The 16,352-nt window shown below is 54.7% G+C and overlaps 1 protein-coding gene across 2 annotated transcripts in view; it reads left to right on the top strand.

Annotated features, from left to right (window-relative positions):
* Positions 1 to 15,341, top strand: part of MTMR7 (myotubularin related protein 7) — a 43,538-nt gene extending 28,197 nt beyond the window's left edge. Inside the window, exons 6-14 of one of the 2 annotated variants that reach the window (XM_029076346.2) lie at positions 564 to 698; positions 5,292 to 5,424; positions 10,139 to 10,248; positions 10,904 to 11,029; positions 12,134 to 12,183; positions 12,361 to 12,561; positions 13,146 to 13,280; positions 13,421 to 13,547; positions 14,281 to 15,341. In XM_029076346.2, the coding sequence (XP_028932179.1) occupies positions 564 to 698; positions 5,292 to 5,424; positions 10,139 to 10,248; positions 10,904 to 11,029; positions 12,134 to 12,183; positions 12,361 to 12,561; positions 13,146 to 13,280; positions 13,421 to 13,547; positions 14,281 to 14,706 (1,443 nt within the window). In that variant the 3' untranslated portion in view covers positions 14,707 to 15,341. Of the gene's footprint in view, positions 1 to 563; positions 699 to 5,291; positions 5,425 to 10,138; positions 10,249 to 10,903; positions 11,030 to 12,133; positions 12,184 to 12,360; positions 12,562 to 13,145; positions 13,287 to 13,420; positions 13,548 to 14,280 lie in introns of both variants that reach the window. The other variant, XM_029076345.2, reaches the window with a different exon arrangement.
* The last annotated feature ends 1,011 nt before the right edge of the window (positions 15,342 to 16,352 follow it).

The raw sequence follows: 16,352 nt of genomic DNA, 5'->3' as shown, positions 1-16,352 counted from the left end.
GAAGGTTAGCATCAGGGTAATGAAGTGAACGTGCTGGGCTGTAGTAGGAGAGTAGTGAGGTGAGTTAGGAGGGAGCAAGGTGATGGAGTGCTTTGAAGCCAATAGTGAGATGTTTTTGTTTGATTCCAGTTTTCCATGGGCTTATCCTCCTGGAGCTGGGAGGAGGCTGGGCCCATGAGGCTCAGGGGAATGGGCTGTTGTGTCTCCAAGGAATGGGAAGCTGGTGTGGACAAGGGGACTTGTCATGGCACGAAGAGGGGGTTAGGACCCAGAGCCCTCTCGCCAGGCTGAATGGGAAGGCTGGGATGGGGTAGGGGACTAGAATACTGGGAAGCAGGAGGGCCTGTTCCGGGAACTCCGGCCCATCTCCCACCCACCTCGGACACGATCACTTGTCGGCCCCATAGGAAGAAAGGCCCTTTGGGTCAGCTGCTGTGAGAGGGGGGTAGGTTGGGTCTAGAGAAGGTGGAGTTAATTTTGCCACGGCGGTGTCTTTTCGGGCAGGGCATCAGCACTGACCACCACTGCCACGATCCCGCTGCCCATTTCCGCTCTCTCCCCAGGCGACCATCTGCCGGAGCAGTCAGCCGCTGTCCGGTTTCAGCGCCCGCTGCCTCGAGGATGAGCAGGTGCTCCAGGCCATCAGGAAAGCCAATCCCGGAAGTGATTTCCTTTATGTTGTTGACACTCGGCCCAAAGTGAGTCTGTCGCAATTCAGACACGAATTTCACCGCCCGACATTGTGCAACTGGGAAAGAAGCAAAGTCCCCTGGGGCTGGGGGTCATTTCTGTTTGTTGTCAGGGAGGGCGGAGCGGGCCCCCCTGACGTGGCCAGAACCCATCTACAGCTGCTCACGGTGCTGCTGGCAGGCTGCTGGAAACGGCCACTGGCGGATTCTCAGTGGCTCTGCGGGGCGGAGGGGCTGACTGGGCTGGCTGGCGGAGTAGAGTGGGTGGCTGGTTGGTTCTATCCATCCGGTTTACCCCTCTCTGAAGTTGCCTTCAAATCCTCGCTCAGAGGATTACCCCTCCTCTCTGTCTCCTGCCTCTGCATCTCTCCTCCCACTCCTCGGGGGAGATCAGGATCTCAGGGCAGGAAGACCTCCCTCCCCAATCTCTAGCTTAGTGGACACACGAGGAGGGAAAGCCCCTCTGAGAAGGGGAGAAGGACAAGCCCACGAAGTGTGCTCTGAGAAGGTCAGAGGGCTCAGCAGCCACACCTCAGAGGGGAGTAGTGTCCCCTCTCCCACTAACGGCTAGTCAGAGCCACCCCTACCCCACTGCTCTGCCAGGACCCCCATCACAGAAGAATCTGCCCTCCCACCCCACGGTGGGTAGCCTCTCTGCCCGAGCCCCACCAGGACTTCCTTCACAGAGGAATTTTTTCCCCCTACTGTCTGTGCCACTCTGGGTTTGGAGATGCTTGCAGGAAGAACAGATTGAAAAGGGGGAGGATGTTGTGCCCGGCCATCTCAAACTAGGGCTGGCGAGGACTTATCGTCCACCCTGTTTTTCTGGATCGGACCTCTCTGGCTTAGCTGACGGGGGAAGAGCTTGGGACCATACGTCTCCACGGAAACCTAGGAAGCATGGTGCCTGCTGGAGAGCCAGGGCGGGTCTGATAAGAAATCCAGTTCTGGATTTGGCATGGAGACCATAGTTAGTTCTAGTGTCATTCCAGTTGACAATAGCCACTTGGTTCCTGCCTGTTAAGGTAATCAATCGACCGTATTCATTGAGCACTTACTATGTGCACAGCACTGTTCTAAGCACTTGGGAGAGTAGAATTAGCAGGCACATTCGCTGCCCATCATGAGTTTACAGTCTAGGATAGAAGGATGCTGGGAGATGCAGTGCTGCTATACTGTCTTGTTCGCACATGCACACACGTGCATGCTTCTCTGTTCCTCAGGACTCCACCACATGAGTGGTCAGAGGTTAGATCTGGTTGTTTTCACGCCATGCGTGCAGGCTGGGTTTGGCCGCTGGCTGAGAGAAGGACTGGGTGACCTGATTAAAGAGTAGACGGGGCCTCACAGATGAGCAGACCAGGTTCTCCCGGGGGTGGTGGGGGAGTGCCACTTTTAAGGTCAAAGAGAGAGATTTGTCCTTTTGGTCCAGGTGGGCCCTGGGCTTCGGCTGGCAGGAGCCCCCCCCCCAGTTGAGAACACGGTCGGTCAGCTGCAGGAGGCCGTGCCTTCTTGATGTGCAAAAGTCAGACAGACAATAACTGGACCCTGGCCGGACCCAGGCGGCAGTTTGGACCGAGGGTTCATGGGAGCAGGATCGGTCTCAGGGGTCAGTGCTGCTGCTGACAACAAACACACCCTCCTCTCCCCTTCACTCAGCCCACTCACCTTTCCGCCACCCCCTCCGTCACACCTCTCCCCCACACACGCAAACACGGCTTCCCAGTGCGTCAGAGACCTGGCCTCCGTGCCCTCCCCTGCCCCGTCCGGAGGCCCGGCTCCAGGTCCAGCTCCTGTTGGCCAAGTGGAGGGGCGTTCAACGAGGCCAACAACAACAGCAAGGCAGGGACTGTCCCCTGCTCCTGACATCTACCCCCGTCCCTCCCCACCCAGCCTTTCCCCCCACAGCCTCTACCCCAGCCTCAGCCTCCTCTCTATTCCCAGACTTCTCCCCAACTCTGGCCTCCCCAACTTCAGCCGGCTCCCTGCCTCCCCCAGGCCATAGTCTCTTCCTGCTGCCCCAGCCTCCCCTCCTGGCCCAGCCTCCTCTCCATCCGAGCCTCCCTCCCACCCTAGCCTCCGCCCTCTGCCCTAGTCTCGCTCTCTCTTTTTTTAAAATAATAATGTTGGTATTTATTAAGCACTTACTATGTGCCGAGCACTGTTCTAAGCGTTGGGGTAGACACAAGGGAATGGTATTTTAAATGGTATTTGTCAAGCACTTACTATTTGCCAAGCACTACTATGTGCTGGAATAGAAGTTACTCAGGAGGGGGAACAGGTATTGAGCCCCCATTTTACAGTTGAGAAAACTGAGGCACAGAGAAGATATATAATTTGCCCAAAGTCACACGAAAGGCAAGTGGTGGAGTAGGGATTAGAACCCAGGCCTTCTGGCTCTCAGGCACCTGCTTTATCCACTAGGCCACATTGTTCTTCCTGTGTCAGTCCAGCCTGCACTGCACCGCACTGGAGTTCAGCTCGGACAGTCCACGGTAAAAGGAGCCCGGGCTGACCCAGCAGAGAGGGGAGGGGGAGGTTTTTTTGGAGGAAGAATGGAACTTTCAGCCTAGTGATAGGAATGAGGAACATCGGTGACGGTGGCAATGATGAGGATGCCTGCCTTGGATTTTGTACAGCTTTCATTTTCAATGTATGTCCAAGAAATTATGCCTGGCACTGGACTCCGCCAGACCGGTCCTAAACCAAGACCATTGTAGGAATAGTATCCGTTTAACCCGTACTGTGTGAGGAGCTCTGTACCAAGCTCTGGGAGAGAATACACAGGAGGGAATTAGGCCCGGTCCCTGTCCCTCAGGGGCTCTAGAAGCCTAAAAGTGCATTGCCCCAGCAGTTTGAGGACACTAATGACTGCTCCACGTTTTGAGGTCTTGGTCCTCTGCCTCGGAAATTCCCCGTATCGACCCTACCAATCTGCTGGGAGAAAGATTGTGGTGGAATGATGATGTTGGTTGGTGGATAGTAAACTGCCATCTTCTGGCTGACTCTGTAGCATGCAGGCTATCTTGGACTAGGCCTTTTTAAAAGGTCCTTTTTTGTGTGATCTTTACGTGCTTACAATGTGCCAGGCACTGTACTAAGCGCGGGGGTAGATACAAGATAAGCAGGTTGGACACAGTCCTTGTCCCACATGGGCTCTGTGGCTTAGTGGATAGCGCATGGGGCTGTCTAATCCTGAGTCTACCACTTGTCTGCTGTGTGACCTTGGGCAAGTCACTTCACTTCTCCATGCCTGTTGCCTTATCTGTCAAATGAGGCGTGAACCCCATGTGGAACAGGGACTGCGTCCAACTTTAACTCGTATCTACCACAACACTTAGAACAGAGCTTAAACATAGTAAGAGCTGTGAGCCTGTTTGTTGTGGGCAGGGATCGTCTCTCTTCATTGCTGAATTATACTTTCCGAGGGCTTAGTACAGTACTCCGCACATAGTAAGTGCTCAATAAATATGATTGAATGAATGAACCAGTACTATTATTACTATTATTCCTCACAGTTTTAATCCCCATTTTGCAGATGAGGTAACTGAAACACAGAGAAGTTAAGTGACTTGCCCTAAAGTCACACAGCAGACAAGTCTTGTAGTCCATCTCTGCATTTAGGAAAACTGCATTTTAGCCATCCTGATCAGGTGGCCAGTGATTTATGTAGGTGGCAAATCTCATCTTCAGTTGTAGATTATAACCTAATTCTGGTTTGATTCCAGAAAACCTTGTGTGGCTGGAATGCCAAGGCCTTGGCCTGTGCAGTCTGGGCCTTTGGGCATAAAAAGATTGGACCAATTGAGTTTGGAGCAAAAAGAATACTCTGGTTGGTGTAGGCTTTTCAAATGGAGCCTCATCTGGGGGATGAAACAGACTAGGAAACTGGGTAATAACATCTTATCAGGCCATGACTGGAAGTTCCAAGAGGGCAACCATTTCTTAGGATTATTTGAAAAGAATTTTCCACTTGGCCACTTACTCTTTTAAAAATATTTTTGGAAACCTTGCTTATTAATCTTCTGGCTGTGGACACATCTATCTTTGAGATGATACATGTAATTTTTTAGTTAAAAAGAATCTTTTTTCAGTGGTGCACCATTTTCTCATTTGTTCTCAAAGGCCTGAGACATGGAGGTAAGAGAATTACAGGTTCACATTCCTCCCAGGAGGTCTTTGGAAGAATGTTACCAGATATTTCCCTTTCACAGCTCACTGTAGCCATGAACTTTCTGTGCAATTGTGCATTTTAAGAGGGATTTCCTTCTTTCAGTCAATCAATCAATCCATCAGTGGTATTAATAAGCACTCACTGTGTGCAGAGCACTGTCAGTCCATGGTATTTATTAATTCCCTGCTGAATCCAAACTCTATAGAAAGTACAACAGTAGCAAGACATATGTTCCCCATGCTCTAGGAGCATACAATTTTATGGGAGAGGCCAATGTAAATCATTCACAAATAGCGAAATCATCAAGAAGGATAAGGATAAGGAAGCAACGTGGCCTAATGGGTAGAGTATGGGCCTGGGCGTCAGAGGGACATGGGTTCTAGTCCTGACTCCACCACTTGTGTCTCTGACCATTTCTGTCTATGCAGCTCAACGCCATGGCCAACCGGGCCGCAGGGAAAGGCTATGAGAATGAGGACAATTATTCCAACATCAAATTCCAGTTCATCGGCATCGAAAACATCCACGTCATGCGGAGCAGCCTGCAGAGAGTGCTGGAAGGTGAGTGGGCAGACAGGCCCTCTGGGCCAGGGCCCGGTTAGTGGAGGAGAGCAGGGACCTGGGGGTTCATGACTCGACTGAGCTGTACCTACCTAACTGCCATTTGGGCTCAAACACAGGGTTAGCCCAATCCCCGGAACCCAGCACCCTTCCATCCAGTGACTGTGCCTTGGGCCCGATCCTTGGCTCCTGGCATCCTTTGGCATCCCTTGGTCTGGTGACCGGGCCCTGGGCCCTTTCCTCTCCATCCAAACTGCTACCATGTTAATACAGTCACTCATCTAATCCCATCTGGATCACTGCATCAGCCTCCTTACTGACCTCCCGGCCTCCTGACTTTCCCCACTCCAGCCCAAACCTCACTCTGCAGCCCGGATCATTCTTCTACAGAAACGTTCAGGACATGTCACCCCACTCCTCAGAAAACTCCAGTGGTTGCCCACCCATCTCTGCATCAAACAAAATCTCCTCACCATTGGCTTTAAAGCCCTCAATCACCTTGTCCCCTCCTACCTCACTTCACTATTCTACTGCAACCCAGCCCGCACACTTCGCTCCTCTGGTGCTAACCTTACTGTGCCTCGATCTCGCCTTTCTCATCACCAACTCCTCACCCACGTCATTCATTCAATAGTATTTATTGAGCACTTACTATGTGCAGAGCACTCTACTAAGCACTTGGAATGTACAATTGGGCAACAGATAGAGACAATCCCTGCCCATTGACGGACTTACAGTCAGCGTGGCTCAGTGGAAAGAGCACGGGCTTTGGAGTCAGAGGTCATGGGTTCGAACCCCGGCTCGGCCACTTGTCAGCTGTGTGACTTTGGGCAAGTCACTTAGCTTCTCGGTGCCTCAGTTACCTCATCTGTAAAATGAGGATTAAGACTGTGAGCCCCACGTGGGGCAACCTGATTCCCCTGTGTCTACCCCAGCGCTTAGAACAGTGCTCTGCACATAGTAAGCGCTTAACAAATACCAACATTATTATTTAATCGGGGGAGACACGTCCTGCCTCTGACTTGGAATGCCCTCCCTCTTCAAATCTGACAGACAATTACTCTCCTCTCCTTCAAAGCCTTATTGAAGGCACATCTCCTCCAGAAGGCCTTTTCTAAACCTTCCCTTTCCTCTTCTCCCACTCCTTTCTGCATCACCCTGACTTGCTCCCTTTGTTCTTCCCTCCTCCTTCAATTGTATTTATTGAGTGCTTACTGTGTACAAAACACTACTCTCCCGGCCTTACAGCACTTGTGTACATATCTGTTATTTATTTATATTAATGTCTGCCTCCCCCGCCCCCATCTAGACTGTAAGCTCATTGTGGGCAGGGAATGTGTCTGTTTATTGTTGTATTGTACTCTCCCAAATGCTTGGTACAGTGAATTTCCCAGATCCCAGTACCCTCAGTCCCGTGACCGTGCCCTGGGCCTGATCCCTGAATCCTGGCATCCCTCAGTCTCGTGATTGTGCCCTGGGCCCATTCCCCAGATCCCAGCACCCACCCAGTCCAGTGGTGGTTGTAGCCAGAGCAGTTGGGTCCCTTAGGGTGAGGAGGGAGCTGGAACAGAAGCCATTTCCGGGAGCTTCTGTTATTTCTGTTCCCAGTGGGAGCTTTCTGTGGGAGCTTCTTGCCCTTCAAGCCCTTCATTGCAAAGCCACAAAACCTTCCAGCTTGGGGATTAAGACTGTGAGCCCCACGTGGGACAACCTGATTCCCCTATGTCTACCCCAGTGCTTAGAACAGTGCTCGGCACATAGTAAGCACTTAACAAATACCAACATTATTATTATTATTATTCCAGCTGCACAAAGTCAGGATGCTAAGAAGGACTCGACTGGAAGTTTGGGCTGCTCGGAGAGAGTGGCAAGACAGCAGTCCCCACCCTTTTCGGTATCCCCTGAAGTGTTGGGGTAGCAGTTCCCTTTCACTGGGCTCCCGAGGGTTGCCCTCAGAAGAACAGTCTGGGAACCGAGCAGGATGATGCTGGTCAAAGACCTGGTGATTTCTGTCAGTTTTGTTCTAGAATTTCAGCTTCTCCAGGGCAGAGATTGTGTCTTTTTAGTTTAGTTGTATACCCCTAGGTGGCCAGCACAGTGCCCTCTGCCCACTGGACATCCGGTACCATTCCCGGTGCTCAGTGGACTCCCAATATCCTGCTCTGTGCTCAGGGGTCACCTGGTACAGTGCCCTATGTCCAGTGGACATCCAGTACAGTGCCCTGCGTCTAGTGGATACCCAATTCACACTCTATGCCCCATAAATGCTATGATGATGATCTGCTCTACTGTCCTGGGTTCCAAATCCCAAACAATTAAACTGACTCCATCTTGGGTGAGGAAGGAAAAGGGGCAGGAGTGGGGGTCAGTGGCCTCTGAACTGGCTGCTGCCAGGCTGCTGCTGCTGTCAATCCCTGCACCGATGGAAGTCACCAGATTGTCACCAGAGAGCATGCCAGAGTGATGTGATATGTGTGTGTGTGTGCGCGTGTTTTGCACACATGGGAGATTTGCTAATTAAGAATCTTCTGATCACAGGGTGGGGTGGATGGATGGAGGCAGTGTTGGGCCGCCTCACAAATCTCCTCAGGCAGTCCCCCGAACCCCGCTGACTCCTGTGCTTTTTGGGGGTTCAGATCTGATGCATGGTGATGGCAGCACCCCTAATGTGGCAATCTTGGGGTGTGGCAGCATGGAGCCCCAAGAGAGTCTGAATTGCTACGAGCCCCACCTGGGCATCTGGCTTCAGACATAAGCAGAATTTCACCCGTGGTGATTTACTTCAGAGGAGAGGGTTGGCCCATCTGTCGCTTCCCTACCCCCCAACTCTTTCCTCTTCATCCCTGGCTTTCTCTGTCTTCCCTGTAGTAAGCCATTTCCGAACACTCGCCCACAAATCTCTCCAAACCCTGCTTGAAGTTACTGATGTCGGTGGCCACAACAACTTCCTGTGATTGAGTTCCAGGTGCTTATTGCCAACAGGGGGAAGGGTTAGGGTGTTTTATTTGGAACTGATGGTGTCAGGTGTCAACAGGTGCCTGCCCCTCACTCTAGACACGTGGGCTCCGCTGAACCTCAACACTCCCGGAGGAATTTTGGCGACGCGAATATCAGGGAGGTGGAGGATTAGTCCGGGAAGGCATAGGTCGATCTCAGGAAACACAGGGAGTGGCTAGCAGCTAGAGTTTCCGCTCCGGGTCCACAACGTTCTCAATAATATTTTCTGGGCACCCACTGTGTGTAGAGTACTGTACCAAGTGCTTGGGAGCCCAGTTTAGAGGTAGAAGATACTGTTCCTGCCCCCGAGGAGTAATTCCTAGATTATAAGCCTCTGTCGCATCTACCAACTGTATTGCATTGTATTTTCCCAAGCACTTAAATTCAGGGCTGTGCACACAGTACGTGCTCAATTAATACCATTGATTGATATTCGGTATAATGGGAGAGGTAAGCAGATATAGACTTAATACATACCATGGATCAATCATTTTGTGATATTTATTGAACACTTACTGTGGGAGTGTACTAAGTGCTTTGGAGTGTCTGTAGAGTAGGTAACCAGTCACCCCAACCTGCCGGTCTCACCTTCACAACATCGCCAAGATCTGCCCTTTCCTCTCCATCCAAACTGCGACCTTGTTAGTACAGTCACTCATCCTATCCCGACTGGATTACTGCATCAGCATCTTTTCTGATCTCCCCAACTCCTGTCTCTCCCCGCTTCAGTCTATACTTCACTCTGCTGCCCGGATTAGCTTTCTACAGAAACGCTCCGGGCGTGTCACCCCACTCCTCAAAAATCTCCAGGGGTTGCCTATCAAGCCTTTGTATGGAGCAAAAACTCCTCACTCTTGGCTTCAAAGCTGTCCATCCCCTGGCCCCCTCCCACCTCACCTCCTTTCTTTCCAACTCCAGCCCAGCCCACACACTCCGCTCCTCTGGTGCCGCTCACCTCCTCACCGGGCCGCCTCCTCGCCTGTCCCCTCGTCGACCCCCATCCCCCATCCTACCTCTGTCCTGGAATGCCCTCCCTGCTAACATCCGCCAAACTAGCACACTTCCCGCCTTCAAAGCCCTACTGAGAGGCCCTCCTCCAGGAGGCCTTCCCAGACTGAGCCCCCTTTTCCTCTGCTCCTTCTCCCTTCCCCATCGCCCCGACTCCCATCCTCTGCTCTACCCCCCTCCCTGCCCCACAGCACTTGTGTATATATGTACATATTTATTATTCTATTTATTTTATTGATGATGTGTATATATCTATAATTCTATCTATATTGATGCTATTGATGCCTGTCTACTTGTTTTGTTGTCTGTCTTTCCCCCTTCTAGACTGTGAGCCCGTTGTTGGGTAGGGATTGTCTCTATCTGTTGCCGAATTGTACTTCCCAAGCGCTCAGTACAAGTGCTCTGCACACAGTAAGCACTCAATAAATACGATTGAATGAATGAAAGGATGTTACAGTCTAGCAGATTAGGAAGAGGAAAAACACAGTCAATCCGTTGGTAGAAGCCAAAGAAAGCCCAGAGTGAAGGAACCAACAGCCCTGAGGCAGGCAGGCAGCTCGCCCTAGGGGTGAAGGCCACTGTCCTGGGTGGCCCCTCTGGGGGAGGTGGAAACTGTCAGATTTGAACCCCGGGAGCACTAGGTGGGCCAGGCCTGGCCAGGCCCCCCGCTCCTGATTTGGCGCTGCCCGCTCTCTCGGCTCTGTGGCAGTGTGTGAGCTGAGGGACCCGTCCATGAGCGACTTCCTGTGGGGACTGGAGAACTCGGGCTGGCCGCGACACATCCGAGCCATCGTGGACGCGGGGTTCTTCATCGCAAAGGTGCGTGGTGCCTCCCTGGGGCGGGAGGGCCGGCCGCCCAGCCTCTCTGGGCCTTAATAGGAACACTTAATAGGGACAAATTCGCAGCTCCTCCCCCTGTCCGGGCAGGGAGCTGGACAGTGGGCGAGGCTCCGTGTGGGGATGGACATGAGAACAGCACCTCCCCCCGAGCTGCTGTTTTCTCCCCACCTTTGCCCCCCGGCAGCTGGCATCTCCTCCACCCCACCCCTGGGGCTGACTCCTCTTCTTGGCTGGCACCTCCCCTCCCCTCACTGACCCCTCTTCCCCCAGCTGGCATCATCTGCTCCCATTTATTCATTCAGTTGTATATATTGAGTGCATACTGTGTGCAAAGCACTGTACTAAGCGCTTGGGAGAGTACAATATATCGAGAAGCAGACACATTCCCTGCCCCTAGAGGTCTAGAGGAGCTTACAGCCTCCTCCCCATGGCCGGCATCTTCTCCTCCAGCAAGAGGGGCTTCCGCCAACAGGCGGGGACTGGGTGCGCCTGAGATTCGGATGTGGGGCTGGGGGCCGGGCGTTCCCGGGCCGGCCAGCCCGGCCAGCCCGCAGTCTGCTGACCCTCGGCCGGCGTCCGCCACGGTTGGGTGGGAAGCCGGCCCACCGGCCCGGTGATCCCACTTCATCCACAGGCGGTGGCAGAGGAGGGGGCCAGCGTCCTTGTCCACTGCTCGGACGGCTGGGACCGGACTGCCCAGGTGTGCTCCGTGGCCAGTCTGCTCCTCGACCCGCACTACCGGACCCTGAAGGGTTTCATGGTGAGTTAATAATAATCATTATAATGATAATGGTACTTGTTTAGTGCTTACTATGTGCCAAGCACCGTTCTAAGCACTGGGGTAGATACCAGTTAGTCAGGTTGGACTCAGTCCCTGTCCCACAAAGGGCTCACGCTTCTTATTCCCATTTTACAGATGAGGGAACTGAGGCCCAGAGAAGTCAAGTGGCATGCCCAAAGTCACAGCTGACGAGTGGTAGAGCCAGGATTAGGACCTAGGTCCTTTTGACTCCCAGGCCTAAGACATGTTGTCTTAGGTTGTCTCATGTTGTCTCCCTCCCCCAACAAACACATACACAGGGGGTATGTTCATTCAGTAGTATTTATTGAGTGCTTACTATGTGCAGAGCACTGTACTAAGCGCTTGGAATGTACAGTATGTGTCGGGGGAGACCCTCACGAGAGAGACCCCTCCACCCAGGAGAACCGAAGGCTCCCAGAGTAGCAGGCCGGAGCTGCTGCTGGACCCGGCCTTCGTCAGAGCACCTCGATGGGTCGGGGGCGCTCGCGGCTCGGCTCCTCCCTCCCTCCCCGCTCCCGCCCACCGGCGAGCAGGCACAACTCCCCCGGTCCTGGAGAAGCAGCATGGCATAGTGGATAGAGCCTGGGCCGGGGAGTCAGAAGGTCGTGGGTTCTAATCCCGGGTCCGCCACTTGTCTGCCGTGTGACTTTGGGCCAGTCACTTCACTTCTCTGGGCCTCAGCTCCCTCATCTGTAAAACGGGGATGGCACTGTGAGCCCCACGAGGGACAAGAGCTGTGTCCAACCAATTTGCTTATATCCACTCCAGCGCTTAGTCCAGTGCCTAGTGCAAATTCAAGCGCTTAATGAATACCAGAATTCTTATTATTAGTTATTGTGGGCAGGCCACGGCTGGGGCGTGCGGGTGGACTTGGGCTAGAGGGGCTCGACTGGCCGGCCTGAGCCAGGTCCGTGGGGCTTTGCGGCCCGGCAGACCTGGGCCCGGGCCGACTCCAGCAGTGGCCCGGGCAGGGGCTCCCTCGAGGTGGGCCCGGGAGCAGATGGCCGCCAGCTGGGCCCTCGGCCAGGCATCGTCCTGACCCAGTCTCTCCGCGTGCGCTAGGCGCTGATCGAGAAGGACTGGATCGCCTTCGGCCATAAATTCAACCACAGGTGAGTGAGCGCGCGCGAGACCGGGCCGGGCCTGGACGGAACTCGCCGGACCTTGGATGCCCGCCTGCTCCGGACCGGGCGAGCAGAGGAGGCCGGGCCCCTCCGGTCCTTCGCGGGGCGGCGTGGGTCCGGACGGGGTCCGAGGGGGTGGCCGCATCTCCCCCGACTGCGCGGCAGGTACGGCACCCTGGTCGGGGACCCCAAAGAGGCATCGCCTGTCATGGACCAGTTTCTTGAGTGCACCTGGCAGCTGGCGGAGCAGTTCCCTTGCGCCTTCGAGTTCAACGAGAGGTTCCTGCTCCACATCCAGCACCACGTCTCCTCCTGCCAATTTGGGAACTTCCTGGGGAACAGCCAGAAGGAGCGGCAGGAGCTCAGGTAGGGCCGGGGGTCGGCCCTGCCACCCTCCGAACCCCGGCCTCTGGTCCCCGGCTCCCAGCCCGCCCCAGCATGGTCCCTCGTTCTCACCTGTCCCGCTGTCGACCCCTGGCCCACATCCAACCATTGACCTCTAATGCCCTCCCGCCTCACACCCGCCAAACTAACTCTCTTCCCCTCTTCAAAGCCCTTCTAAGAGCTCACCTCCTCTAGGAGGCCTTCCCAGACCGAGCCGTCCGTTTCCCTCCGATCCTCCTCCCCTCCCCATTCCCCCTACTCCCTCCCTTTGCTTTTCCCCTTTTCTCTCCCCACAGCATTTGGGCAGATTTGTATATATTATTCTCTATTTATTTTGTTAATGTGTATATATCTATAATTCTATTTATCTTGATGATATTGATGCCAGACTACTTGTTTTGTTTTGTTGTCTGTCTCCCCCGTTTAGACTCTAAGCCCGCTGTTGGGCAGGGATTGTCTCTATCTGTTGCCGAATTGTACATTCCAAGCATTTAGTACAGTGCTTTGCGCATAGTAAGTGCTTACTAAATATGAATGAACGAATGGTGGCCCTTCCTTGTCCGCAGGATCTGGGAGCGGACCTCTTCCCTCTGGGCTCACCTGTGGAGGAACAGGGGAGACTACCTGAACCCCCTCTATCGCCCGGACCCCGGCTGCAACCAGAGACTCCTCTGTCCCCCCGCCGCGCCGGCCAGCTTCATGTACAAGTGTGTGGGGCGCGGTGGGCCCGGGGCGGGGGTTCAGGCCTGGGACGGGGGTCCTGGGGCGGGGGTCCGGGCCGGCCGCGGGGCTCTCAACCCCCGGCAGCTGGGAGGGCTGACGGGTGGCTCGGGGTCGTCAGGTTCTGGAGCGGCCTGTACAACCGCTTCGAGGCCGGGCTGCGGCCCCGCCAGTCGGTGACCGATTACCTGATGGCCGTGAAGGAGGAGACGCGGCAGCTGGAGGAGGAGCTGGAGGCCCTGGAGGAGGTAAGGGCCTTGGCCCCGGCCCTGCCCACCGGGCGCTGCCCCTCTTCCCCGGTGAGGAGGAGGAGGAGATGGAGCCCCGGCCGTCCTGGGAAGGCTGGACGTCATCATCATCATCATCATTATTATTATTATTGTTATTATGGTATGGAGCCCGGGCCTCCAAGTCACGCGGGGCTCCCCCGCTGGGACTGCCGCTCCCCTGCCACTTGTCTGCTCTGTGACCTTGGGCAAGCCGCTTGACTTCTCTATGCCTCAGTTACCTCATCTGTAAAATGGGGATGAAGACTGTGAGCCCCACATCACAACAATAATAATAATAATAATGATGGTATTTGTTAAACGCTTACTATGTGCCAAGCACTGTTCTAAGCACTGGGGTAGTTACAAGATAATTGGGTTGTCTCACATGGGGCTCACAGTCCTAATCCTCATTTTACGGGTGAGGTAACTGAGGCACAGAGAAGTTAAGTGACTGCCCAAGGTTACACAGCAGAGCCGGGATTAGAACCCACATCCTCTGACTTCCAAGCCCGGGCTCTCACCACTAGGCCAGGCTGCCATGTGGGACAAAGTGATTACCTTGTATCTACCCCAGTGTTTAGAACGGTGCTTGGCACATAAGAAGCACTTAATGAATACCGTTATTATTATTACAGCCCTACCCCATCGTACATGTCCTCTACCCTTCCCGCCACCCCAGCCTCAGTGTCTCTTTGGGTCTCTCCGTTTCCAGAGGCTGGAGAAGGTTCAGTGCGGCCGAGTGCCGGTCGGCGGGGCCGGAGAGCAGGAGGGACAGCCGGAGCAGAGGAGCGGTTTGGGGTTCTCCCCCTCGCCGCCCCCCTCCGGCCGCAGCCCCGACCCCAGCCCCAGCCCGACCAGCCCGACCAGCCCGACCAGCAGCACGCCCCCCACACCGGGCAACAGTGGCACCGGGACTCCTTTCCCGTCCCGCAGCCCCTCGCAGGGCGACGGAGACTCCGCCCTGATCCTCATCCTGGGCCAGGACAATGGGAAAAGCTCGGACGCCGACCTCTCGGCCACCAGCGACCAGGAGTCCGGCGTGGAGGACTTGAGCTGCCGCTCTCCGAGTGGCGGGGAGGGGGTGCCCGGCGACGACAGCGGCAAGGACTCGGACGAGGCGGTGTTTCTCACGGCGTGAGGGTCCCCCCCGGGGCCGGGCCCGGGTCTGGGCCCAGGGCGGGCGCTGCCAAGAGGTAGGGAGCTGGCCAGGTCCCAGCGATGACCGCCTGTCTCCTCGACCCCGCCACGGGGAAGGAGAGTGGACGGGGCTCAGGCCGCCCCCCCACCTTCCCTCATCAAACCCTCCCTGGAACCCGAGGCAGGACAAACCCAGCCTTCCCACCCTGCCCGTGGGATGCCCTGGGAATCGGATTCACAAAGTAGCTTTCCTTTCAGGCACCTTTTACCTTCGGTGCCACTCGTTTAAAACCCTAACCCTTAAACACCTTTAGCTCAAGGGCCGAGAGCAGTAAAGCAGCCCAGGGTGGGCTGCTGAAGACAGGCCCGTGGCTGCGGCGTGAGTCGCCGGGACAAGGAGCCAGTGGGCAAGGGGCAACAGTGGCTCTGAGTCACCCTGATGAAGTGGAAGGTGGGTGCCCCTCTCCCAAGCCGTCCACAGGCGTGCGCTACACACTTTCCGTCTGGACCCACCAGAAGCACCCTCTGGCAGCTAAAATCTGCAAATCAAAGGCAAGGGGTGTTAATAATAATTGTGACATTTGTTAAGCGCTTACTATGTGCCAGGCACAGTACTAAGAGCTAGGGAGGATACTAAAATGGGGTTGGATTCAGTCCCTGTCCCACGTAGGGTTCAGTCTTAATCCCCATTTTACAGATGAGGTAACTGAGGCACAGAGAAACAAAGTGACTTGCCCAAGGCCACACAGCCGACAAGTGGTGAAGCTGGGATTAGAACCCATGATCTTCTGACTCCCAGGGCCGTGCTCTAGCCACTATGCCATGTGGTTTCTCTGTGCCAACACGTGGGCAGGCAGATGTCTCGTGGAGTCTGGTTTTCCATGACTTTGTCATTGTGTTTCTTCTGACAGAGCCACCCTGGAGGGACCATCTTGTCTTATCAGCTGCTGCATCAGACCAGTAGGGAGCCTTTCGTTGCTACTACTCAGGGGTACTTACTGAGGACTTACTGTGTGCAGAGCACTGTACTAAGTGCTCAGCAGAGCCCAATAGAATTAGTAGATGTGATCCCTGCTGCTCTGTGGTGTGTGTGTGGGGGGTCACTCGTAGCCACGTGTTGAGCTGCCCATGCACCTGCTCGTTGTGCTCACATGCTGGTGGAAAGGGCTGACTGGTTGCCTCCCCTCCAACCTATGGCCAATGGGGATCATCTGTGAAGAATGAGGAATTTTAATGGAGAAGAGGCCCCCTGAGGATGGAGTCGGTTCCGGCCACTTTCAAATATCATTTTCAAACGGCAGGCTGTGGTTTGGAAAACTTGTGTTTGGGGAAGGAGAAGACCCTGATTTTACGCTTTAGAAATATCTGTTTCCCTTGGAAGGAGGATGGGATCGGGAACGTGGGGGCAGAGAGAAGAAACGCACAGCGGGGAACGTGACCGTGCGGCTCATCCCGCCGAGGCCAGGGAAGCAGTTCTTGGCATTGTGTGACAACAGGTAGAGGAGTGGCGGTAGGCTTTGTCACGAGCCTGCCCCAGGGGGCCTGTGACAGCCTGGTGAATGCAGTTTAGCCAGTGTCGCTTCTGTGATGTGTGTATTGTGGACGCATGTGCTGGTGAGACCGTCTCGCAACAATAAATCCTTAGCC

The sequence above is a fragment of the Ornithorhynchus anatinus genome, chromosome 12, assembly GCF_004115215.2.
Source record: "Ornithorhynchus anatinus isolate Pmale09 chromosome 12, mOrnAna1.pri.v4, whole genome shotgun sequence".
In the NCBI taxonomy this organism is placed as follows: domain Eukaryota; kingdom Metazoa; phylum Chordata; class Mammalia; order Monotremata; family Ornithorhynchidae; genus Ornithorhynchus; species Ornithorhynchus anatinus.
Note: the sequence above shows the minus strand (reverse complement) of the source record. Positions and strands in the feature narration are given on the sequence as shown.